Source organism: Pagrus major, chromosome 5 (genome assembly GCF_040436345.1).
Source record: "Pagrus major chromosome 5, Pma_NU_1.0".
NCBI classification, from domain to species: Eukaryota; Metazoa; Chordata; class Actinopteri; order Spariformes; family Sparidae; genus Pagrus; species Pagrus major.
This window is the reverse complement of record NC_133219.1, coordinates 7,356,213-7,381,588: the sequence shown is the minus strand read 5'-3', so window position 1 is coordinate 7,381,588 and position 25,376 is coordinate 7,356,213. Positions and strand designations below refer to the sequence as shown.

The following is a 25,376-nucleotide window of genomic DNA, read 5'->3' as shown; positions in this document are numbered from 1 at the left end:
GTGTCAGTAAAAACAAAGAATCTTGGTTATAGTTTCTTGTGTTGGCTGCTTATCAGACCATATACAGTAAATGGCCTGTGACAGACATACAGTATGCCTCTTGTGTTTTCTTATAATGTACATAAGGTTCAAAATCTTTATTCAATATTCAGTGTTCTGCAGATCTGATTGTATTGTTTTTAAATAATTTGACTCTCTAAATCTTCTGTTGATAATACTGCAGTAACATAACAATTCCCCTCAAGCGATCAATAAAGTACATCTATCCATCTTGTTACATTCTCTAAACAAAATATTAAGTCAGATACAAAACGGCCGGATTAAGTCTTAATTAAAACAAGCACACCTTGAGGCCCTGGGTGGGGAAGTGTACAGCAACAAGACAAAAGCTGTGTGTGTGTGTGTGTGTGTCTGTGAGAGAGAGAGAGAGAGAGAGAGAGAGAGAGAGAGAGAGAGAGAGAGAGAGAGAGAGAGAGAGAGAGAGCAGGGGAATGTGCACAGCTGAGGGTCTTTTCACTGTTATTATCCCTCCCTCGTCCTCCACCCTGACTGTCACTTTCCATCAGGAAAGCGCTCCACCCTCTCCCTCTGTTCCTCTTCTCTCCTCACCTCCATCAGCTGCCCACCCCCACCTCTTCCCCAACTCTTCCCTCTCCACAGCGCCGCTCCAGTCCCTTTCCTGCCGACATCCAAGTGGAATTCAGCCAGCTGCTTTGGGCTATAATGGACCCCTGTGTACAGTCACACCTTAGCACTGCGTTGGCTAAGCACCAGTTTGATTAAAGACCTTCACTGATTAATTACGCTAATTACAAAAGGCTTTGAAAGAAAAAGAATTTGGTCATTATGTCACGTCTGTTTATCTTTAGTCCAGACTGAGAATGTTGTCTGGAGGTGACTTTCTGCAGAGAGAAGAGCTGCATAGATTAGATTAGTTGATAAGTTCGAAAAAAAAATTAATCATCTTCTGTTTCGACAATCGATTTATCATTTCAGTCAATTTTCAAGCAAAAATGTCAAACGTTTGCTTATTCCAGCTACTTCAAATGTAAGGATTTGCTGTTTTTTGTTTGTCATTTATGGCAGTAAATGAGGAGTAAATGCTGATTGGACAAAAAGGCAATCTGAAGACGTCACTTTGGGCTCAGGGAAAGTTTTGTAGCCAGTGGCTGATTGTCATCGACTATTGAGCAACAGGGTTGTCATTTTTGGAATGTGGGGTGAAAAGTTAATATTCGAGCGGTAATAGCCTGTTTGAAATGTACAGTCTGTAAGTGCATTAGGCTGTTTGTTGTAGTTTACGATCCAGCAGAGGGAGCTCTAAAACTTCACCATCAGCTTGACTTATGGCTCTTTACCCATCAGTAAACTAAGCTAACGATAATGTAATGTTGTTTCAGAGGACAACAGCGAGCAGAGTCATCCTGAGCAGACAGTAAAGACACCAAAACATCTGAGAAGCCGTGTGGAAGTATTTAGGGTACCACACCGTAAATGGCAAAGTCACAAACAATAATAAGGCTGTTTGTTGACTTTGTGAGAAGCAGCTGTCTTACTGTTAAACAACAACAAATGTGCTAGCTTACCACTCACCTGAGGGAGCAACAACAGACGAGTGTAGCAGCGCAAAGTGTACAACCACGTTTGACTGCATATTATTTGGCTAACCTTGTTTTCAAGCTTCTGAGGCCAAACCAAGCCCCCAGGAAGAGTGCCAGGCTCTGAAGCCAACTTTCTTAGTGGTCAAACTGTGTAATTACAACCCCACGTGAAGGACTGGGGCCCAAAAATACTTTAAGTAAGCTTATATTGTGAAAGAAGCAGCTGTAAAATGGCGGATACATTTTTTGGGCGTCACAAAATTAGTCGTTTCACTCTCATAATTTGAGCCATTCGGTCCAATGACATTTGGAAAGTGTGAAAGAGACGCCAAACCGGAAATTAGCCAGCACGGTTGGTGGAAGTCTGTAGTGCACACTATGGGCTCCACAACATGGAAGATCTGAGTAATTTTATACCCGGGATGTCGAGCATTTTTGGCTTCATGCACCAATGAGAAGCTTTCATAGGAATAAATAGGGCTTTGGCTCCGCCGCTGCAACCAGATTTAAGTTGCTGCATCAATGGTCCGAACACAGCTAAGTTATGGACATGTGGTGGGGAGACTGCGACCCTTTAAAACTCCCCATGGGGATGCATGCTGAACGCTCACTGGGTGAGACAGTTGTAGGTTGCCGTCAGAGCGCCGGTGGCAAACACAGTCATGTTAGGTTTTGTTTATCAGTGACTACAGTGGTGTGCTTAATTAGCAACTCCTGCCTTATAGTGCTGTCATGGTACGGTAATGTCTATTTTTGATAGAATAACTTGAAAAAATGTGGTCTTTGATACAAAGTTTTATTAAAAAGACAAATATATGTTTTTGGTGTTTTTTTTGGGGGGGGGGGGGGGGGGGGTGTCGTATTTTTCGTGCGTATGTAACTTTATACATATAAGTATGCAAATGTCTGTATATGGGTGCATATATGTACCGTATATACTACCCTTTCTCCTGTCCATACAGCAGTTATAGAGAATGACACATGATTGTGAAGCTGTATCTTCTGATGCTAAAATTGAAATAAAAACACTGTGGCATAGAAGACAAATATAACAAGGCTTGTGTTCTGTGTGTTAAGCACAACAGGAAGTTAATTTACTCCTGGCCATGTTGGCACTACAGCTTGTATGTATTACATCACTGTCAGAGAGAAGAGTGCAAAAATGCAGCTGGTACTGGAGCATTGACACTGTGAGAAATGAGTAATGAAACCATTTCAAAATATTCAGTATCGATACTTATTTGTATTTCAGTGTTTTTGACAACACTACCGTCTTACGGCAACTCTGAGGGGACACACAACGTCAAATACAGAAACACATTGTAACCCCCCCACCCCCAACAACGTCATCATCCATTGCACTGTGGCCATGTGCCAATTCAGTAGACCTCACACAACCCTATTGATGAGCAATACTCACAAATGATTCATTGTGACAATAATTGGCAGACTACGTGATAATGAGAAGAATTGTTGGTGTCAGCCCTACTACAGAGTATTATACAGTATACTGTACATGGTCCGTCTTTAGATCTACAATCCGTTTGACCAAAACAACCCCACATTGTGTAAAACATAAGAAAACACTTTGACACATTGAAATATAAAAGCTCCTGAGTGCCGGCTTCTGTCTCGTCTCTATTACTGCTTCTTTCTTGACATTTCTATTCTAAATTCAGGAATTTAGTGTCTTTGGGCTCCACTCTTTGCTCACTCTGCTTTCTTCTGACGCAAGTGGGATTTCACAGTCAGAGCTGATGCATACAGCACCTGACCTTTAGCGCGTACATGGCGGGAATCCTTTTTACAGCTTCCTCCCACAGACCACCAGAACAGTTCCCACACACATTTACTACATACTGAAGTACATGAAAGACAAACAAAACCTAAAGCGCTGCCCTCCTCGGCAATCTGCAGCATTACATATGCTCTGCAAGTTTACAGGCAGCATCCAGACCACAACCGCAGCCTCTGCTGTTTGTCAGCTTAACACAAAACAGACATGAGAACACGACCATCTCTTCTTTGTCTACTGGCGTTTTTTTCACTGTAAATCATTGTGGAGGGCTGTTAGCTGAGGGAAATAAGCCAGAGGGGAGGAGGTTCTCACGCCTGTGGAACCAAAACAAACAAGGGCCCACACCGGCAACACAGCAGCCAACAGCCACTGATAGGGGTTATCTCTGCAGTCACACATGGACCATCTCACAACAGTGAGCACCAAACAGCTGTAATGGCCTTTACGACAACAGACACACTAAAGCACAGACTCACACATTCATTGTACACTGCACACTGTCTGTGTTGAACTGACATTTTGTTTTGTTGCTGAAAATGTAAACTATAATGATTCTTTAAGTATTTATATTTTGTTTTTCAGACATTTGTGAAAATGGCATCTATGGTTCAACTCTTTGGGTTGAGGTTTTGATTGGCAGAGATTGGCTGACTTCTTGTAAAAGAGATTTTAATCTCAATGTGATTTATGAGCCAAATTAAAGTTGTATTTATATATCTGCGGGCCAGCGTTGCTAGGCGACATGCAGTCAACTTCTGTGGTGCACGAAAACACGCCGCAGCACTGTATAGGTTACACACAGCGATTTCTCAACAAACCCAATTGGCTACCAACACAAAACTGATATTGTTTTACACTCAAGGGCCATAAAAACACAACTCCTGACATATTATCACCCTTTAAAAGATATAATATCTAACATTTTTGCATTAAAATGTCTAAAAACAACAAGACATTTGTTATATTTTTTGTTGAGGTGTGTTCCAACCCAAAGAAATTCATACGTATACTTCCGGGAAGACTGCCTGAGTCATGCAGAAAGATTTTAATGAGCAATGGTGAAGAAAAAAGATGTTACTAAGCAACGACTAACAATGTCTGTTTAAAGGTCTAGTGTGTCTGCAAATATGGAATATAATATTCATGTTCTCATTGTTCTCATTAGTGTTTAATCACCTGAAAATAATACAAATTTAAATTAAAATTTTCATGTCAATAAAGCAGTTCTGTGTTGTTTTTGTCCAAGTGGTGTTGCCGTATCCATATGTCCAAGAAAGCAAGCAGCCACTCACATTGGGCAGTGACAAGGGCTCTTCCACTGAGTCCGCCATGTTCCACCACCATGTTTCTACAGTAGCCCAGAAAAGACAAACCAAACACTGGCTCCAGAGGGACTTGTGGTTTTTTTTTCGCTTTGTAGATGCCACTAAATCATACACACTGTACCTTTAATTGTGAGAACTGAAGTCATATTGTTGGAACACACAGGGATATACACTGACACAACATTTTGTTTTAAAATGCTGTTATATAAAAACACGTGTCATGGTTGAAGATGTGACTGAACAAGTGAGAAACTCAGATTGAAAATACTGTCCAATTTAATCAATTCAGTGATATATTTACGTTCCTTTCACCTTGTGAGTCAATGTCATTTTTCTGTTGCCGTGTTGTGTGTTTTGATCTGTTTACTGTGCTTTAATGATCGCCTGCCATACAGTAAGTTTCTCTTGCAGTAAAATGACATCACAGCAGTAACCAGCCTGACCCGTCTTCATTGAATAATAATAATGTTTTGGATGCTGATGTTACATCTATGAGCAATCATCACTGACTTATCCATCTTTCATGAACGTGAACTTGCTCTTGTCTTTGCTTTGTGCCATCCCTCCATCATTTGACAAAACACAGAAAAAGCAAATGCTTAAAAGCCAGGCAGCAGAAGCAATAGCTGCAGTGTGAAATCCATCAGACAGGCCATAAGTGTTGGTATATGATGAAGATGGCAGATAAGCCCATGTGTTTTGCTATGGGAGTGGGTGTAGTGAAAGGGGATCAGTCCACAGCAGTGTTTAGAGGTTCAAAAGCCCCTCTGGGGAGGAGAACGGATCGATCCGCCTTGGCCTGGAGCCAATCCTCTCCCTGCCCTCGGCCAGATATTCATCCACACTATATATAAGCCTCTAAGCCTTGAGTGATACTGTATATACAAAGCACTGGGGTTCAGGATTTCACCACAGACTGGTGTTCTTCTCCTGTATTTTTGTTACGGACTCCACGCCCTGTGTTTTCCAATGCCAACTAAATACAGATGTGTTTAGGCTGCTCTCCACAGAGAGGGGCCCTGCCGTTTTCATCTGTGGTGTGTGCCTTGTCGTCATCCATGCTCTGATTAGAGGGAGCCATGGAGATAAACTATGGCTGCTGTCTCATTAGTCCGAGTAACTCTGCCCACAGGAGCTCCTCCCAAACCCACAGGAGAGCAGGGCACCCCCACATGGCCTGCAGGAACAGGACACAAACACCACAGCTGCCACCGCTGGCAGAGTGCACCATCGCACACACGTCAGCAAACTCACACACACACACACACACACACACACACACACACACACACACACACACACACACACACACATGGGACAAAGCACACTCAACTCTCCTCCCAGCTCTTGGCAAAAACCAGCATCAGAGGACGATCACTGGCTCCGCGACAAAATGGGGTTTCCCCACAGGGACACTCCATAAGCCTGCAGCAGAGCGAGTAGCTGCGGGTGACCCGCTGAGCTACAAATATAGCAAACATCTGATGTGAAACAGATGCATCAAAATCCACAATAACACAAGCTCACCAAGGTCCTTGGTGCGGTACAACAACATCACTACAGCCTTGAAGCTAAGGCTCATGGGAGCTCAGATCGATGGCCGTGGCCTGGCAGAGGTTTGCCCACGTTTGGGGACAGGAACAGAGCACCCAGAGGAGGAGGAGGAAGGAGGAGGCAGAGGAGGCAGCGGGTGTCCATCAGGCCCGGCCGTGACAGGTTTATCCCAGCCGAGGGGGAAGGTAACACACCGAACGGCACAATGAGGACCGATAAACGTCAGGCCTAGCCGCCGCGCCGTGGTAATGGCTGACAAACGGCTCAGTGGCTCATCTCGCAGCCAGTCAACCTGAGACACATGTGCTGCTCAGTGTTCTGTTCTATCAGAGGGGATAACACCAACAAGAAGAAGCTCCTTACACTACAACCCTCCTGACAGTCAGGCAGAAACACTGCCGCTCATATTCAGCAGTTCAAACATGAAGAAATACAATACAAGGAACACAAAGAGTAAAGGGAGCCTAATATATCAAGTGCTATATATACACTACATGCTGTAAGTAGCAAATACTTCTCATATGGGGCTTCAGATCTTATACATGCCTTCAGAGCCTTCACAAATGCTTTTAACTTTCTTTATGTGGCCCTTCTGTTCAGAAATATTATAGGGTTTGAAGAATACCTGCTACTTGTTGGTGTCTGTGTGTTGTTTTTCTGATGATGTAATAAATAAAGTGTATTTAAATATTCCTCTATATGGCTCAACAGTGTGTAATAAAGCGTGTTTACTGTATATATGAAGCATTAATGAAACAAGTGATGTCAGAGCAGGAATAATAACATGTTATTTATCCATAAAACATCTTTCCTTTATCATTTTTTTTTTATTCTATTGATTTTTATTTTCAAAGGGTAAAGTATATGCAGCTTCGACCGGTGCCACATACCACAGAATTTATAGCCTGAGCTAGCTTTGCTACGCCCGTCTGTAGATGGGTTTCTATAAAAACACACATGCAGTGTAACAAGAGAGCACAAACACGAGTGACAAGAGCTGCAAGTATATGAGATTTTCACGGTAGGATGGTTATTATTATATTGATTTCTTCACAGTCTGTTGGTAATTTTACTTAATTAAAATGTTTTCAACTAAAATTCTTACATATTGCACCTTTTACAGAAATGAAAAAAGACTATTTACTTTAATTTCACAAAATATAGTGTCCTGGCAGATATTAGCCTTGATAGAAACTTAAAATATATATTTCACCAATATGGTAGAATTCAATACCATAAATACACAAATGTACACGGTGCAATCACCATCAATTTTCATACCATGGTATATCTTTAAACAGGTATACTGCTGCAACCCACAACCACAACTCATTACAGTTGTGTGTACTTTTGCAGTTTTGACCCTTTAATACATGTTGAATACTTTAGAAATCAGTTAGAAATAAATAAATGCATTTAAACAGAGTTAAAAGCTTATTGTTTTTATTTCCTCTCGATAAAACTATACTCATGTAAATCTTTACTTCTTTAATTTCCCATTGTTTCTCATAAATGACTTGTTTGCCTGTGGTGGGAGCATTTTAAATCTGATTTAAAGAGGAAAGAAGGTCAGGAGCCTCCTGATTTTACAGACAAGCTCTCCTCATGTGGCTCAAGGGTGTCCTGCAAATATAAATCTTAAATAACTATGGAAGAAATTGATTCCAAATTTACTTGGCGACCCAAATAATATATTCGCAGTCTCTGGGAATGACTGATTCAGAGAAACATTTCATTACATTTGGACAGTTTTTTACATAATCAAGCAGTTATTAGACTGACAGTTGGTCCGAGGAGCTTTCTGAATTTGAGCTATACTCTGTTTACTCAGTATCCTTAATAACACTGCCAACTCAATCCACATAGCTTGATGCATATGCATATGAATCACTGCAAATGAATCAAAGGTGACATAATGCAGCTGATGCACAGCGAGGTCACCTTCTGTACACCCCCCTGTGTATTTGCTTGTTCCTCTTATGATGCTCTGATGTTACATAAAACCTTCAAGCAAGAGACTTAAAGTGAGGTTTTTACTCTTCGTGCTCTGCCTCATCAAAGAGGTGATGAAACATTGCTTTTTATTGCAGACATGACCTGTCCCCCGAGCGTCTAACACAGAATTCCCTTGACTTATAATTGCCTCTAACACAGTGATATGTAGCTGAATCAGACGTGAAGAATAACTCAGGCAGCTGAAATCTGACCAAGGCTGGTTTTTAACAGATGCCTAAAACCTCCCCCACATCTCCGCTTCAAACACAGGGACAGCAGGAAGGTGAATCCACACACAGAGACAAACAGAGAGAAAACATCTGGACATGTTTAAAGAGGTAGCAGAATCACTTACAACTAAACAAAGACTGTTTGGAGTGGATTTTACTTCATCTAAAGCAAAGTCTACTGCTATTACCGTTACTAGGGATTGATCACTACTGATTTTTCAGATACAGATTATTAGTAATCAAGATAGATACAGATAACTGGTACTTGGAACCGCTGTAAAAATAAAAATCTCAGTGTCCAAATTTTGAAATAACCAGAATAACAATTACTTGCGACGGTTTAACAAATCAGATCTTGTAGGCAGGACAATGCGTGAGACCAGAGTTCAAACTACAGACTGGGCATGGGATGATATGAACTGCGACTGGTGATATTGTCCAAAACTCTATAATCACTTGTTTGGAAACAAACAAATCACAGCATCACAGATAGGACAGGAGATGGGTAGTAGCCTCTTCTCACTGTTGTTTTGTAGTTTGGAATCCATAGTTTTTACATCCGATTTAACTTACAATGTTCAGCCTGTCACCAAGCCTTCAGCCGTGGTGACAGGCTGAGGCAATTCAAAACAAAATCAAGAAACCAATATACGTCTGTATGTCAGCGAGCTGGACGGCTTTTTAAAGTCGTTCATGTGAGATTATTCATGATTATCCTGAAAATTCTCCCCGACCAACTTACTGTGAGTGTTTTCTTTTGTGATAGCTGGAAGGCTGTTACTTGTGATGTGTCACCAATCAGATAGTGTTGTGGGCGGGACGTTGAGTGAGACACGGTTTGGTGACATCAGCCAGAGAAAGGATGTCGCATCAGAGACAAAGTATTGCATTTTTAAATGTATTTATTTTATGGCCAATCGGACACAAAAAACACTGATACCTATAATCTGGAAAATGCTGAATATCAGCCCCGATAATCAGTCATCTGATAATCAGTCTATCCCTAATCATTACTCTGACTATACTACTAGGGACGCCTGATATATATCAGACCGATAAATTATCAGCCCAATACTGGGATATTGGTATTATTGACTATTTCTCGGTATTGGTGAAATTCTAGCAGATAAATAGAGCCAATAATATGAAGCCACATAGCTGTCTTTGAGTTGACAAAGCAGCATTTACAAACTCTGATAGAGTAGGTGAGAAGAAGAAGAAGAAGAAGAAGAAGAAGAAGAAGAAGATCCCCATCACACATCCCTATACTCTACTGTGAGCATGTCATGATGTAATCGATCTCTCAGTGTCCATAACACTGGTCTTGTGCTTTCTTACAGAACACAACTAAAACATAAAACTGAGGAGAAACTTTTTATTTGACCGCTCAGTATTCAGGCATAGTGAGACATTGATTCAATCTCTAATATATAACCAGATTATTCCATATAGTGTGTATTCTTTCCATCGTGTGGAGTTAAGTAGACTGAGATAACGTGGCAGAAACCATGAGCACTGTCTCTTAAACAGTGACTGCGTACAACATCACCAACCGCTCCTGTGATTGTCGTTCCTCCAAAGCAATGACAACACATTTTAATATCACAACAGGCTGAGGAGCGTGAGGAGCGTCACACTGAGCCTCGGCACTCATCTGCCTGATGAACGCTCGGCCCCCTCGAACATGGTGACCTTTGGCAAGGTCGTGGCATTCCAGCAGCCGCATAAAGACACTCATGAATGAATACATTACTGCTCATCTGGCTGCTTTGTGTCCTGTTTGTTGCGTCGCCCCGAAGCTCAACCTGTGGCTCGTCAACACGAGTCCCAAAGCGGACGGGACATTCAGGACTCCCCTTCCCTTGAAGTTACATAACATGTGTGTAGCAACCACATCAAGCTCTAATGTAATGGGTCCCTGTGTGGTAATATGATATGATAATAATATGTGCATCATTTGTGGTGAGGGCAGCCAATCATAATTCTTTTATCTACCTATTTCAGACATTAGTATTGATGTATAGATAGCTGGTGTGTTTACGTCCACACTACCTGTTCTTTAGTTGACACCCCCACCTGTGACACGAAACCTTCACGTCTCTTACCTGTGTCCTGTCGGAACTGGTGCATGGACTGCAGGTCGATGATGTAAGGAGAGAGCTGGCCATCCACCTGCCCCAGCACCACACTTCCCCGGGCGTCCCCCTTCAGTACATTCTCAATATGGTGGCAAACAGCTGCGGTGTAGGGCCTCCAGCGCCCGTGTTCGTTCAGCCACTCCCAGACCACCACCCGGGCCAGGTTCTGAGGAGGGTACCCCAGCCCGTTGACGGGCACCAGCAGCCCTGATCCTGGACGAGCCATCTTCCTCTGTGGTGTCTGCGCTCGGGGCTCGAACAGCTCTGCAACCCTGCCAGTCAACTGGCACACTGGAACATTTTCATCAGCGGTGAAGAGAAAAAGCTAGACTCAGCGATAAGTGTGGGGGTTCTCAATTATCTCATGCTGCTCTCAAGCACGCAGCTCTGCTGGAGTCATCATCTACAGGTGACTGTTTGTGCTTTGATCAGCCAAAAGCAGCCCCTGTCCTCTCGAGTGTTGTCGTGTTTGAAGTGGCAGATGATGGTGGTGGTGGTGATGATGAGATTTGCAGCCGTAGCAGTCTCAGTCCTTCACGGCGGCGGCAGGTAGACAGGAGACACTCTCTGCACAAAAGACCAGGAGAAGAAAAGGACACACTGGTAAACAAATGATGTGACGTCTCCCAGGAGTTATTACTCAACAGTCTGTTTCAAAGGAGATGACACAAACCAGCTCTGTGCTGGAGTCCCATTAGTGGCCTGCAGCTCCTGGCAGTGCTGTTTACTTATAAAGTGTAGTGAGAGGAGAAAATGCACAGGAGCCTGTGAGCTGTTTCAGAAGCAGACTAACTGTGATTGTCATCATGTTTGTGTGGTAGGGACAGAGCAGCAGCCAGATGCTATCATAATCCTAGCAGACACCATATCACTCAGCCGTTTCCACATACAAAGCTGTTCAGGTGCAGTGGAGGCAGAGCAGGGGACGCTGTCTCTGTTGCTTCTGTGATGTGTAAACAGAATTAAATCTCCAGGGCTCCTTCTCAGTGTGTCTTGCAGCATGCATGGATTGATACAGACCTGTAGGCTGCAGTTGTGGAGCCACACATCTGTCAGGTGGAGGCTGCATCTCACGGGCTCCGGCCGAAAATCAGATTGCAAATAAGAAAGAAAAAAAATAAACGAGGTGCAAAATCTCGTAACGCACCTGCCTCTTCACATCTGTGATTTCTCCTCTCCTTCACACTGAAATCTTCCTTCGAACCCTCCTCCTCCTCCCGCAGCTCCGCTAATCCAACGCTCCCGCACGAAAAAACCCACCGAGACGTCGTTTTATCCTCGTGAATGTGCCACAGACTACAGCAGCTTGTTGGTCCGCTGTGTTAAAGTGAATGCATGCCCCAGTTGCACGGCTGTCAGTGTGTGAGCCGCACACACATCCCGCTGTACACGCGCATTTCTGCCTCGAACGCCGAACGCCGCGCGTTCACATAGTAAACACGCATTTTCTCGCCGCCCGCAAATTACGCACAAATGTCCAGGCGCACCTGTGTGGTCAGCCGTTGAAAATCATCCAAAGTGTCAATGACAGCAAAACAAAAACACACAGAACTTCCGGTATCTGGTTTCAAAATAAAACCCCTGCTGATACAGACAGAATAAAGTGAGGGATGTTAGATGAAGATGAACTCCTCTCAGGCATTTTGGCAAAGATGATCAGATGGAGATATTTTATTTTTTACAGAACAAATGTTAGCATCTGATAAAACATTCAGGGAGACACGTGACATCCACCTGATACAACAACAACATACTGTCACCCTCAGTTAGAACAGGGACCATGGATGCACTTCACAGAGCCCACAGCTCAGGCTCCTGGGGTCCTGAATGTATGCTATCAACAGACCATGGGTACATCCAGTGGTGGAAGTACATTTACTCAAATACTGTGCTTAAGAACAATTTTGAGGTACTTGTACCTGTGTATTCCACTCTACTGCATTTTGGAGGCATATTACTGGCCAATTTATCTTTCCTGTTCAAAAGGTTCGACAGTAAAGTCCCTCTCCATCACATTAAAATAGTGAAATACTGATAGCCACATAAAAAAAGTCTATCAGAACAGTAACTCCAGTCCTCCTTTCTCGATGAAGCAATACACAAGACAAGTACATTAGATCTGACAGTAAACCACAAGTCAGCTGTACACAGAGGGCACGTCTGTGTAAAATGAACCAGAAATCAACACTGTAGTCATACAGTTAGCTCTAACCTTCATATTTGTCTCTATTGATTATCTGTTTGTAACATGAACCTGGTTTGATGAACATGTGGATCCTTGTTTGAATAACTGAAAGAAACGAGAGGGGTGATAATTACAAGTCTCAAAATATTAGAACTATTCACAGAACTATGTGAAAAGTAAAAAAATATCATACGATATTGATATTTTGCAGAAGCATTGCTATGATTCGTACATTGCAGTTATTCATGGACAATGTTGACCTCACTGAGTTCATCATGATATCTGATGAAGTATCTGAAGCTACAAGAAAGCTAGATGATAAAAGGACGTTACAGATCTGATCACAACACTGCAGAACATCTAAGCAGTTGAAAAACTTGCTGAAGCTTATTTTGCTGGTGTTCTAGTTCACGGTGCGTCTGCTTGATGAGCTCAGTACTGTTGGTTCCTGTCAGTAAAGATCAAATAGGTCACATCAGTAGTACTGACTTTGGATTGTAACCAATTAGTCTTGCTCGTATGATTTCCAAAGTGACTGTGAGAAATGTGATAAACAGAATTGCATATTCACAGATTCTTGCTTTAAAGCAAGATATTTTTTGAGAGTTTTACAGTTGGTATGCCTTTAGACGCCTTGAAAACTTTTTTTTAATAAAAAAGAGTACACGTTCGAAGAGAATCTTCATATCAAATCAAAAGTGGTGGCTGTGTTGGCATCACATGATGCAGGCTGGATAGCAGCAATGATGCATGTTTACTCACATCATTAACTGAGTGACACAGGGTGAGATATTATTGAATTCATGTTTAACTTCTATATGGATGACAGGACAGTCTTAAAAACTCCCATATGATCAGTGTTTTGTACGCAGATGATTTGGTTAGATTATTTTCCTGGTGTGCTGTTCCTTCTCTTACTTTTTTGACTCCTTGTTCATTTTAAAGTAAGCAAAGAGGTCAAATGTCTGAATCAACATTTTATAGATGATTTCAGTGATGATTGTTGATGCTGTTGCACTAATGTAACATGTTTAACTGACGTCTGGGTCTGCCTGTTGCTGCAGTCTGTCACATGTAGATCTTGCTAAATAAGACAACAGTACCATCTGCTGCCAAATTAATGTAACTGCAAAAAACAAGGACTTTCTGGCTATAATCAGCAGAATGGACTCTTGGTTTTCAGGCTAGATATATAGAGGGTTTTATAGAAGTGGGGCCTTTCCCCCCCTCTGGATAGTTACTCCTAAAACGTCAAGTTCCTACACTGATACGTGACACTGATAGTGCCACAGTGTCAGCTGCAGCTCAATCTGTTGACACCTCCTGTGTGGATGGTGTAGCTTCTCTCCAAACTCAGGTGGTTCCATAATTAAACAAACAGGTTCCAATTAATTTATTATGAAATCAGCATTAAAGGTACACTACTATAACTTTGGGTATATAGTCATGTATCCTGCTCTGTAAACATATGGCTTTAAAGTACATCTTAAACTCACGTTAGCTCTTGCAAAAACTGTTATTTCTGGTATCAAGACTTCTGTCTCTGTCACTGACCACCAAAATTTGCATAGTGCACCTTTAAAACCTGACAAAAATATTATTTCATTGTTGAATCTGGATCTCTACACGGTCATTTTCATTCTATTAAAGATCCAGCTCTTCGTTTAGTCTACAGGTTTTTATGCGGTTCTCTCTGTCGCTCCAGACATGTACCAACATCACACACATGTGCATATTTACTGAAACAAATCCTTCGTGTGCACACTGCCATCCAATCCACAACATTTCATCTCTTCTGGAAATGAAACCATGTTAAAAACTTACCTGTACTACATGAATGTAGACAACAAGGATCTTGGCATTGATGACGAAATATTTATCCATTCTGTTGATCATCACAGCTCTAAAAACAGCTTGTAGAAAAATGATTAATAGAAACATTTATACATGAACTTTAGATAGACAGATAAAACTATTAATGATATTGTCAATGAGTCATTAACTTTTTTAAAAGGTAAAAAGTTCATTTCACTGCAGTCTGACTGACTTGACGTGTGGAGAGTAAAGTATAGCAGAACTGTGAAGAATAACGTTGTTTTTTCAAAGGAATTCTCCAAGTTATGCTTTTAATTTGGCTACATTAGTCAGGTTCACGTTGCACATAACAGATGCAAAATCAAACAAACCTCCCTCATTTTAAGTAGGTTGGTTACTTTGGAGCAAGAATCTGGGAGACCATATTTATCCAACTCAAAAGCTTGCAATTATTTGGAGAACATCACCATCGTGTGGCCTGTTGATGTTAGTAAAATACAGGAAACTCAGCTCCCTGTAAACATGAGGTTGTGTTCAGCTTTGTGGAAGCTGCTGTGGAATCCAGTTTGCCAGAGTGTTGTCCTCAAGAGTTGTTATGAACACAATCTACTTAAAACAGCCCAAACTAATTTGTTTCTACATTGTGGAGTTCAGTATAAAATCATAAAGCTGTGATTCCAGTGCTGTACTCCAACTAGTACTCAGTCACACTAACCCTCCCAGTGTGACCTCTGAAGGTGATTTAAATACACCATACTATTTTTTGTGACTACTGCAATACCAGCAACACCTAGTGGGCTATTCAATACACATCATGGGCTTGCATGATCTTGCATGTGTTTGTGTCTGTATTGCTTATTGGGTAATTTGTCATATCAAATTCACAAAAACTACTCACATTTTAGGTTAAGCCTATACAAGTCCTTCCACAAGTGGCAAAGTATATGTATAGTCCAGTACAGTATAGGTAAAACTGATGATGATGATGACTGAAAACATTAAACTTAATTTATCCTAAATACAATACATAAAAAACATGGTGTTAGGAGGGTATAAACCATGTGTTTGTCTTTGTTTTTTTCATTTATACAAAAATTAATCTCTTTCAGGAATCGTAGGTGTCAATCAACATCATATCTTATAATAAAAAAACATTTTTTGTTTTTACTAACCGGCCCACCTGCACACACAATAAATACGAATCAGTGGAAAATGTTTAATAGTGAGTAAAATACATTGAAATCCTTTAAAAATCAAGCAACTCCTTGTTCAAGTCCATGTGAATACGTAACAGAATATAACTGTTATTTGTGCTTTTTTTCAATCAAAATTGAATGTTTTGATTTTTACAACATAGCTTTTATACAAATATACATACAGTAGTGATATACATGATCACAGACTCCTGGTGTTATTAGATCCTGCATCATTCACGGGTCATCGATGGCTCGACCTTAAAACGATCGTGAATGATATCATAAACATCATTAAGAAGAGACCAGATGGAACCAATTTATCTGTCGGTCAAACAAGAACTGCTGGCAGCCGTCCGTCAGGTGAAGTGACAGTGCAGCTGGACAGCTCACAGAACAACATATATGAAGAGAGCCATGATGGCGGCACTGATCAGCCCAGAGATAGGAACTGTGACAAACCAAGCGATGAAGATGTTCCTGAACAGACGCCAGTCAACTGACTTCCTGGAGCGCAGCCAGCCTACAGCCACCACAGATCCTACCTGTCATCACATGATCAAAACAAAGGTTGAATATTACATTTCACAGCAGCAAACAAGTATGACGTTTCTGCAAAGCGTGTTTGCATCTACAATACATGTCATATCATGTTCACATAACATGTTTATGACCTGACTTTGTTATCAGGAGGTGGAGGCGATATTGGTGGAGTTGGCTAGGCGAGAAGGCTGCCAAGCCAGTGACCACAGTTCTGGATAGTTTTGAAGAAAGTTTTTTCAACATTTGTAAGCATGACACCACTGGATATTTTAAGGAGTCCTTGCCGTGTTTGTGCCAACAGAACCTGGTGTTTTAAACAAGACCTAGGGACATGTCAGGCTGTGTTTGTGGCGAATGAAGCAGGTATTTTAAAACATGATGTTTTCCCCAACCTTAATCAAGTGTTTTCTGTGGCTAAACCTAACCAGAGGATAAGCACAGCGTTATCACCACATAAAATTTAACCTATAGAATCGTAAAATTTCAACATATCTGTGGTTTGCTGTAACATATGTTGCCAAAATGTATTCTGGCAACTGGGCTGAGTGCAGTAATGGCGTCTTGAACAGTTAGTACATTTGAATCCCTTGCAGTCTTTCCCATGTCAACATGGCAGCCTGGTAAGAAACTTTCTCATATTACAGCTTAAAAGTACATTAAAATATGTTTTTGAAAACATTTCAAGAAGAAACGAAGTAGGCTGTGCAGTAACAGAATCTTAATTCATATTAGATCAGCACTGCCTAATTTTAGAGTTTGATCTGAGATACATGAGCATCTATTTCAAAGGACCCAAAATGGTGGCCGACTTGTCATAAACTTTCTAGTTTTAGGGTGAAATACTCCACTAAAATATGTTTCTGAAAACATTTTAAAAGATTATCAACAGAAAGTTAAAGAATATTAGTTTTGATGTTTTATGAAAGGCTTCTATGTATTGTTTTGCAGAGACATTGACTGAAGTTAGCATGTTAACCAGCTAGCCTCGGTGGTCTAAGGCTCCTGTGCTAAACACTCCCCCATTGCTTGGAACTCATAGTCTGGTTATACTCGAGTCAGCTAATAGGACCACTAGCTACACAGCTAACTGAGCTAACTAGGCAACAGCAGCTGCAATTTGCCGCAGTTAGCAGTTAGCAGTTAGCAGTTAGCAGTTAGCTTTTTGTTTTGAGTATGAACTCAACGGGTGGCCAATTCTTACATACCGCTTCTTTAAGTAAGAAATAGCCTAGGCTTTGCAGTAACATAATGTAATTTGACAGTTTGATGTGAGTTTTGTTAGAAGGGTTTGTTCAGATGGCACTTTCTTTTTCCCTTTTCACAACTTTACTGAGTTAATGACATGCACATTTGTTGTGGTCTCTGCTGGTGCTCTAGTGTGATATGTAGCGCCAGTGAATGTCGTATATTTCACCTTTAATCAACAGATGTGAACATTAGCTTCATGACTATACAATTTTTTATTACACTGATTCAACTTTTGAAGATCATATTCATTCATTTGCGTTGAGGTTTGTTTCCTTACCTTGCAGTGGGTGGTGCTGACAGGAAGACCAATATTAGATGCCACAACAACTGTGAGTGCTGAAGCTAGCTCAATGCTGAATCCACTAAATTGAAAGAAAATGTGTTGGTACACTTTGACAATAATATATCAGAATTTTAGTTGTTGTAGGATATAAGTGTGTGTCATACCTGGAGGGTGTAATGGGTGTAAGGTCTTTGCCCATGGTCTGGATCACTCTTCGTCCCCAGACCCAGAGTCCAGCACAGATGCCCACTCCGCCATAGAGAAGCAACCAAATGGGCGTTGGTGAGTTGGACGCCACAGAGCCGCTCTCGTACAGAAGCCACAGAGCCACCAGTGGACCAATCGCATTGCTAGTGATGACAATGTCTTCTGTAAGTTCTCTGAATGAGCAGCACATACACAAATCCCTGAGGAGAAAGCCACTCTTGCCTACCTGACATCGTTCCCTCCGTGAGCGAAGGAACCAAAGCACGCCGTGAGTATCTGCAGGAACTGGAAAAGCGAGGAAACGGCTGGTTGGTCGACCTCCAGCTCGTCCTCCTCCAGAGCGGGGTCTGGGCCAGCTTCCTGAGTCACACTCCCATCCTGGACTGTGCTCCCGCTGGTCACCGCTGAGCTGTAGCTGCTGTAGCTGTCCACCCTGGACCTTCTCTGCAGCCCAACCTCCAGGTCTTTGTATTTAGGATCTCCTTGGATACCATAAATGGCCATGGTGTAGGAGGTGTAGCTGTTGTTCCTCCTGATGGGTCGCTCCTCTGTGTCACTGTCACCGATGCAGTCGCCGACCTTCGCCATGTGAAGCTTGTGTAGGAGATCTTTGTAAAGGCCAGAGTCTTTGTGGATGGTGTGGGAGCGTCCACTGTGAGGATCAGTGATCATCATAGCACCAACAGCGCCATTCAGACCTGTGAAATAAAATGTTTATGTTCATATGTTCATTCTAATGCAATTAGTGAGGTATATCTCCATGAATGCAGCCACTTGAGGAAATACATTCGAAATTTCAACGTCAGATGAAGCATGAATTGGGTAATTTATTCCAATCCATTCATTTCTCACCATTCCCTATATCCAGGTCTTTGGTTTCCATGTCATTGTTGTCCAAATCAGCTTCCTCTGAGCCTCCAAGTTTGAAGGCCACCTTCTCACTTTCTGCTGGAGGAGCCTGGGGTCGAGGGTCGTGAGGTGGGGGCTGCTCTGCTGACGGAGGTTTGCTGGAGTTGTTCTCCATTAGTGGAGTTTCACACGGAGCAGGAGCTGTATCTCCTGAAGTACATTACAGTGTTCAACTGAGATCAAGTGTCACATTGTAGGCAAAAAGTTTAAGTCCAAAATTTGCTATCGAACCAAGGAAAAAATTAAAAACTGACCCTATTTTCATTATTGTCCTTACCGAAGTTAATTTAACGCCACTTCAGCCACATTGACTCGATGTTTTAATACTGACCCATGTGCATAAAACAGTTTTTCATTCAAAATGCATTTGGTGAATGGAAGTCTGTGTGATTTACTCACGTTTGATTTTCTTCCTGAGCCGTGGACAGACAACGAACCAAACGAACAAAGCTGTGACGAGGGCACAGCCCAGCGCAATGCACAGTGTACCCCACCACGGCACTCTGTCAAAGCCCAGCACTGTGCACACAAGACATGAGAGAGAGCTCCGTCTCAGATAAAGAGTAACAGGAACTTTACGCTTTTGTTTCATTCATTAACAACTGATGCTGCTTCTTTGAAAATAGTGACAACAGAAACTGTTAGCATTAAAAAGCGGGTTGTAAAAAATACCCAAATGTCATACTTGAGTAAAAGTTAAGATATTGCGTTAAAATATTACTTTGGTTAAAGTGAAGGTTGGTCATACAAATAGTACTTAGTAAAGTAAAAGTAAATTATACATACGGTTTATATTTCATGTCGACTGATTATCAGCCTAGACAATTATTGGGTCTCATCTTCAGCATTTTTCTGATCATTGGGATCAATGTTTTTTTTTTTTTTATCCTATCGTGAATAAAATTAATTAAAGGAACAGTTCACCCAAAAATGAAAATTCAGTCATTATCTACTTAGCCCCACGCTGATGGAAAGTCAGGTAAAATTTGTGGTAACAAAGCATTCTCCTAAACAACTGAAGTAGATGGGGACTTGTTTTAAAAAGTAAAAATATTATTACAAGTAATTAAATACAATGGCTCCGTCGGCTCACCTGGTGTAAATCAAGTCTCCACAAGCCTCAAAATTGCAAATTGATTTGAAAAGATGTCATTTAGACACTTTTTAAAGACAAAAACTTCACCGTGGCTGCTAAGCTAACAGTGTTACCGCGCACTGCATCTGACATGGGTGCACGAGCTCTACCAGGTGTTAAGAGTGTAAATAACATCTTTTCAAATCAATTTGGGATCCTGGGGCTTCCAGCGACTTGGATTATGTTGGTCAGGCTTTATGGAGCCATTTTATTTTTTCCAGTTATTTTTCTTCATTTTAAAACAAGGCCCCATCTGATTTGGTTGTTTAAGAGACCGTGCAACTTTGTCTTGCTGTGGAGCTCCAGAAATGTTCTGTGGACTATGAAACTTCACCTAACTTTCCATCAGCATGGGGGTGAGTAGATAATGACTGAATTTTCATTTTTGGGTGACCTGTTCCTGTTGCACTACTTCGGATCTGATGCAGTATGTAATCTATGAAGTAACTAGCAACTACAGTTATCAAATAAATGTAGTGGAGTGGAAGTATTAAGTAGCACAAAATGGAAATACCTCAACGTTGGACTTAAGCATAGTACTTAAGTAAATGTACTTTTGTACACCTAAACAGTCTGACACATTTTAGGAGCATGACCCATATTACATTTTGCAACAGTTCCAAGAAGTTAAACATGATAATTTATTCCAGAGTATCCACACCTCTTCTATCTCATGAGCTGTTGCCATGTGACATGTCAAAACTGGACAACATGTCTCCATGGTCTGCTCCAGTGTTTCGGTTTGTCAGACGGCAGTATCAGCAAGAGAACACACTCAACCAGTTAGATAGTGAGGAAGAGACCAGCCTTGCAGCCAAGTGATAGTATACTGAGAGCACACTCACACTTCTAGTTATTCCACCTTTCTTTAAAGACTAAACTGCTGTTACTGTTAAATGGCAGGTTAGTATGACAATATTGACTTTTCCCTATTACGACTTACCTGTTTGCTCTTGTAGACAACAGCAGGTTAACAACAAATAAAAAACCATGTGGTGAAAGCAGCGACTTTCATCAGCAACATGGCTGAGAAGCCACACAAACACTCTTCCATACACAGCTGACGTGTGTAGGCAGAAAATATTGTTCTTTCTGTGTCTGTGTCATGAAATAAAGTGTTGGCTGGAACATGTGTGTGCAGTATCATTGTGAGAAGTGCACTCTGCATAGCAGGAGTTATGGTGTGTTATATTCCTTGACCACACACCGGCCTGCAGCCTTCAGTGAAGGGCCCAGGCCAGTTGACTTCTTGATAAGTTCAATCCTGCAAATGAAACAAAAAGGAGTGGAAATTGTCCTTTTAATAGTTGTATCATTCTTAAATTCCCATTCAACTGCTTTTTCTTTATACTTGTTGGTTTAAGTCTTCTGCAGTCCTGTCTTAATATGTGTCTGGGGGGGTTTTCACTGGTGTTATCTTTAAAGGAACAGTTTAGCAGACGGATGACGGAAATTAGGAAAAATTTCATGTAAAAAAAAAAATCTGATTATGCATGTTTTGGTCATTCCTGAGATCATTATGTCCTCTGTGTCTCCAATGAAACTTTATTCAGACCTCACCTCGCTCCCGGCTTTTCAACAGCTGCTGTGCTAGAGCAGTGTGGTGAGGGAGAGTCAAAACAATCATGGGTGGATGTATGGACACGGTACTCACGTGGTGCTCCTGTAAACATGATGGAGAAGAGGTTGATGCCCATAGTGATCGCATAGAAGACAGGAAGAGCTCTGAGGCCGTTGGGGACGGGGTCAGCCTGTGGAGATGAGTGTGTGAGACATGTCTATGTCATATATAAACCTACTTAGCTAGCTAGCTAGCTGGTTAGCATGCTTCTGCAAGCAACTTCTGTAGACGTCACATTACATAAACATCTTTGCATATTGCAACACTGTTGTTCCTCCACATTCTGCAGATAATAGTAATTTCTGAACGTTTTAAATTCTGGCCATATCTGACACATGACCTCTTTTAGACTTTTTGATAATAGTACCAATACATTGTCATTAAAAGGGGCGATATGTAGTTTTGGAGAAGAAATTCAAACTCAGAATTTTAACATTCAGAATATTAATGAGGTAATAATACAAACTCAGAAATATTATGTTTTTCCATAACTCAATAAACAAGCTGGTCTCAGATGAAAAAAAGGTCCCCAGAAGACTGTTAGGAGGGTGGCAGGGTCTGCCAAATGTAAACAAAAGGTCAGTTTGTTTAATCAGTTTATTCAGTCATGAAAACAAAGAGAGTTTGTTTATTAAGTTTGTTTAAGAAAAAAACAAATCAGTCAGTGAAGATCCTTCTCTTCTGATTAAAATGTCTTCTACAAAACTACATAGTGCACCTTTAATTTAGCCTATACTTTAAATACAGGACTTTAACTTGTAATGGAGTATTTTATATTGTGATACTGGTACTTCTGAGGACTTTATTTACCATTAGTTACTTAAAATTACACTCACAATCAACCATGTCCACTAGTTAGTTTAAGGATTAGACTCACCTTGTTCAGAATGAATTTGCGGACAGAATAGAAGAGGACTCCTGACATGATGCCTGACAGCACAGGTGACAGGAACCAGGAGGCCACTTTGGAGATCAAAAGACATTTGAAAGAACATTGATTAATACGTTTTTAGCAATTATGTTTTTGTTAAAGCAAATACTTTTGAAACGTTGCGGATAACAACATCTATTCACCAATGCGCAGAATCTCAATCCATTTGACCCCTTGGTGACCTCTGGCTACCATGGAGAATCCAATTGTGGCTCCAACAATGCAGTGGGTTCCAGAGATGGGGAGCTTCAGGAATGATGCAGCCAGCTGCCACACAGCAGAGCCTGTGGGACAAAAACATGAGCGAGGCCTCTTCTCATAATCTGAAAACTCACTCGTCAAATATCTTCTTTACTTTGTCTTTATTGCACCTTTTAAGCAGCTCTGTGTAACATATGTGAATGCTTACCGAACATTGCACTTATGGACCCTGCCATCAGGACGTGTTCGGAGCCGTTGTACATCCGGACGTCAATGATCCCCTGCCGGATGGTCTCGCTGACTTTGGCCCCCAGCAGCACCGAGCCCACCGTCTCAAAGATAGTGGCCAGGATGCAGGCCTGACGCAAGGTGACCACTCCGGAGCCCACTGCAGTACCAAAGGAGTTGGCCACATCGTTGGCTCCCACAGAGAAAGCCAGGACGAAGGCGATGACGAAGCCCAACACCAGCAGCCACGTGTAGCCTGACATGTCAGTCTGAGAGGCCACAGCCATGGTGGTGACAGCAGCCAGGCTTGCTAGAGTACTTGTATCCATCATTATTTAATGAAAACAATAAAAAAAAAGCTAATATATTGTGGTCTGACAGCGACTTATGAGGTAATATGTTTTTATAAATAAATTTCTACAACAGAATGGATGAAAGAACCTCTCGGCTCAGTTCTAAAGGTGCAACTGGGAAGAAGTCAGAATGTTTTGTGAGCTTGGTATGCAGAGTTCATCTGTAGGCTTCACCATTAAATGACAGGGTTTAGAAGCAGGAGAGACACCCATTGTGACAGCGATGATACTCACTGCAAAAACACAAACACATGACTTAGTGGTTAATATTCCTCATTTACAGGGTCAAAAACAAAGGTTAAGTTACATATTAACAAGCCCAGAACCAAACAGCATCATTTTGTTCTGTGGGGAATGATTTACAGCATGCTGTGGCAAGGGGAAGTGGTTTTATAACAAAGTGCTTTATATCAGTAATAAGTCATTATGTGGCAAGCCACATTAAAGTCTGACATACAATTGCTGTAACATAAAATTACTGTAGAGTTATATGTCTGAGTAGGAGGCTGCGGGGAGCTCGGTTAATTACCTCTGCCAGAGGGGTTATGTTTTCATTTTACGTGTACGTGTGTTGGCTGGTCGGTTTTTACAGCAGGATTACACAAAAAGTGCTGGACGGATTTCCAGAGACTTGGATAGATGATGGGTCTCGGCCCAGGAGAGAACCCATTAACTTCTGGAGCGGACCCAGGAATTTTTCTCACTTTCTTTAATAGTTAAAAAGTTTTAAAAGTGGTGTTCATCTGTGAAGACTGTCTTGCTGAGCAAAACTTGTGTTTGTCACAGATTCTTATTTTTTGCAGTAATCAAAAATCCAATTCAAAAATTCCATTCGCTTTTTGTCAAGGGTGACGCTAACTTCCAGAATGGCCTTCAAAAGTACTTCATTCGCACCACTCAGTACTGCGAGATAGGACGTTTTTCAACATTTGTGTTAATTAATCAGGATCCTGGTGAAAAAAATCAGGTGTATTTACAGTAGGTGGCTGGTTTATATGAGTGAGGACAAACATGTGGATAAAGGGGACTGTTGAAAAAAAAAACCAAGAAGAATAACTTCATAAATGATGCAATGTGCAGGTTATATAAGCATCAATCACCCCCAGATAAATAATACTGTGTTGACAAAGTAAATTGTTTTAAATAAAAAAAAAAGTTTTATGTGGTTTGCTGTTTTTGTATCATTATTGTATTATCACTGTCTTCTTTATGTACTGACTGTTTTTATTGGCTTTGTAAAGTTTTCTTGGGTGACTTGAAAAGCGCTTATAAATAAAATATATTATTATTATTGTTATTAAACATGTCGGTCTGTTAGTACAACAGTGACTTTGCCCTTTACACAGTGTTTAGTCTCCTGGGGTGTTATAATAGGATTTGATCTTGGACCAATAATAGCTGAGAATTCTGTCTGTGTAATGAAATCTTGGGGACCTGTGTAAAAAATGTCCTTGCAGCACTTTGTCTCAAACATTCATCAACAATCATTGCAGCAGCCAAAGTCTGTAAAAATGTCGGTTGCGTAGTAAAACCACAAATAAATCCACTTAAAACTTCAAAACAAGACTTTAGAGCTGCTGGATAACTGGCCCATTCATTCAGGACATTATCATTCTGAACAAACTCACCATCAGTATAGAAAACAGAGGCATGTTAATCTCCTTAGCTGCTATTGCATAATTCAAATGGCGACGAAGACGAAGACAAAACAGAAGAAAAATGAGAATAAGGAGAGAAAAGCAGGTGGGATATACTCACAGGTGAGACCGGAGTGGAGGTTTGGATCCAGCTGTGTGTGTGAGGTGAGATCAGCCTGTGTCAGCTCGGTGAGAGGATGTCAGTGTGTGTGTGTGTGTCAAGGTCCAGCAGTGTGTGTGATGTTT

At 41.3% G+C, this 25,376-nt stretch overlaps 2 protein-coding genes across 2 annotated transcripts in view; both read right to left on the bottom strand.

Moving 5' to 3' along the window:
• dtx1 (deltex 1, E3 ubiquitin ligase) overlaps positions 1–11,930 on the bottom strand; it is a 55,667-nt gene extending 43,737 nt beyond the window's left edge. The window contains exons 1-2 of the mRNA XM_073466986.1: positions 11,662–11,930; positions 10,609–11,208 (exon numbers count right to left, since the gene is read on the bottom strand). Coding sequence (XP_073323087.1) covers positions 10,609–10,867 — 259 coding nt within the window. The 5' untranslated portion in view covers positions 10,868–11,208; positions 11,662–11,930. The remainder of the gene's footprint in view (positions 1–10,608; positions 11,209–11,661) is intronic.
• Positions 11,931–15,843: 3,913 nt separating this feature from the next.
• Positions 15,844–25,376, bottom strand: slc20a1a (solute carrier family 20 member 1a). Its single transcript, XM_073465297.1, has 11 exons — positions 25,252–25,376; positions 23,121–23,726; positions 22,855–22,995; positions 22,658–22,743; positions 21,814–21,910; positions 19,424–19,543; positions 18,968–19,174; positions 18,342–18,813; positions 18,073–18,258; positions 17,903–17,987; positions 15,844–16,379 (listed from the first exon to the last, which is right to left on the bottom strand). The coding sequence occupies exons 2-11, from the start codon at positions 23,470–23,472 to the stop codon at positions 16,224–16,226; spliced, it is 1,902 nt and encodes a 633-aa protein (XP_073321398.1). The 5' UTR covers positions 23,473–23,726; positions 25,252–25,376; the 3' UTR covers positions 15,844–16,223.

Bases quoted from the DNA above. Each gene is read 5' to 3' on its own strand.
- slc20a1a (XM_073465297.1), bottom strand. From the start codon at position 23,472: ATGATGGATACAAGTACTCTAGCAAGCCTGGCTGCTGTCACCACCATG. The intron at 22,996-23,120 runs GTAAGCATTCAC...TTTGTCCCACAG, and splicing joins GTCCATAAGTGCAATGTTCG to GCTCTGCTGTGTGGCAGCTG. The intron at 18,259-18,341 runs GTAGGCAAGAGT...TGTCATCACTAG, and splicing joins CACGGAGGGAACGATGTCAG to CAATGCGATTGGTCCACTGG.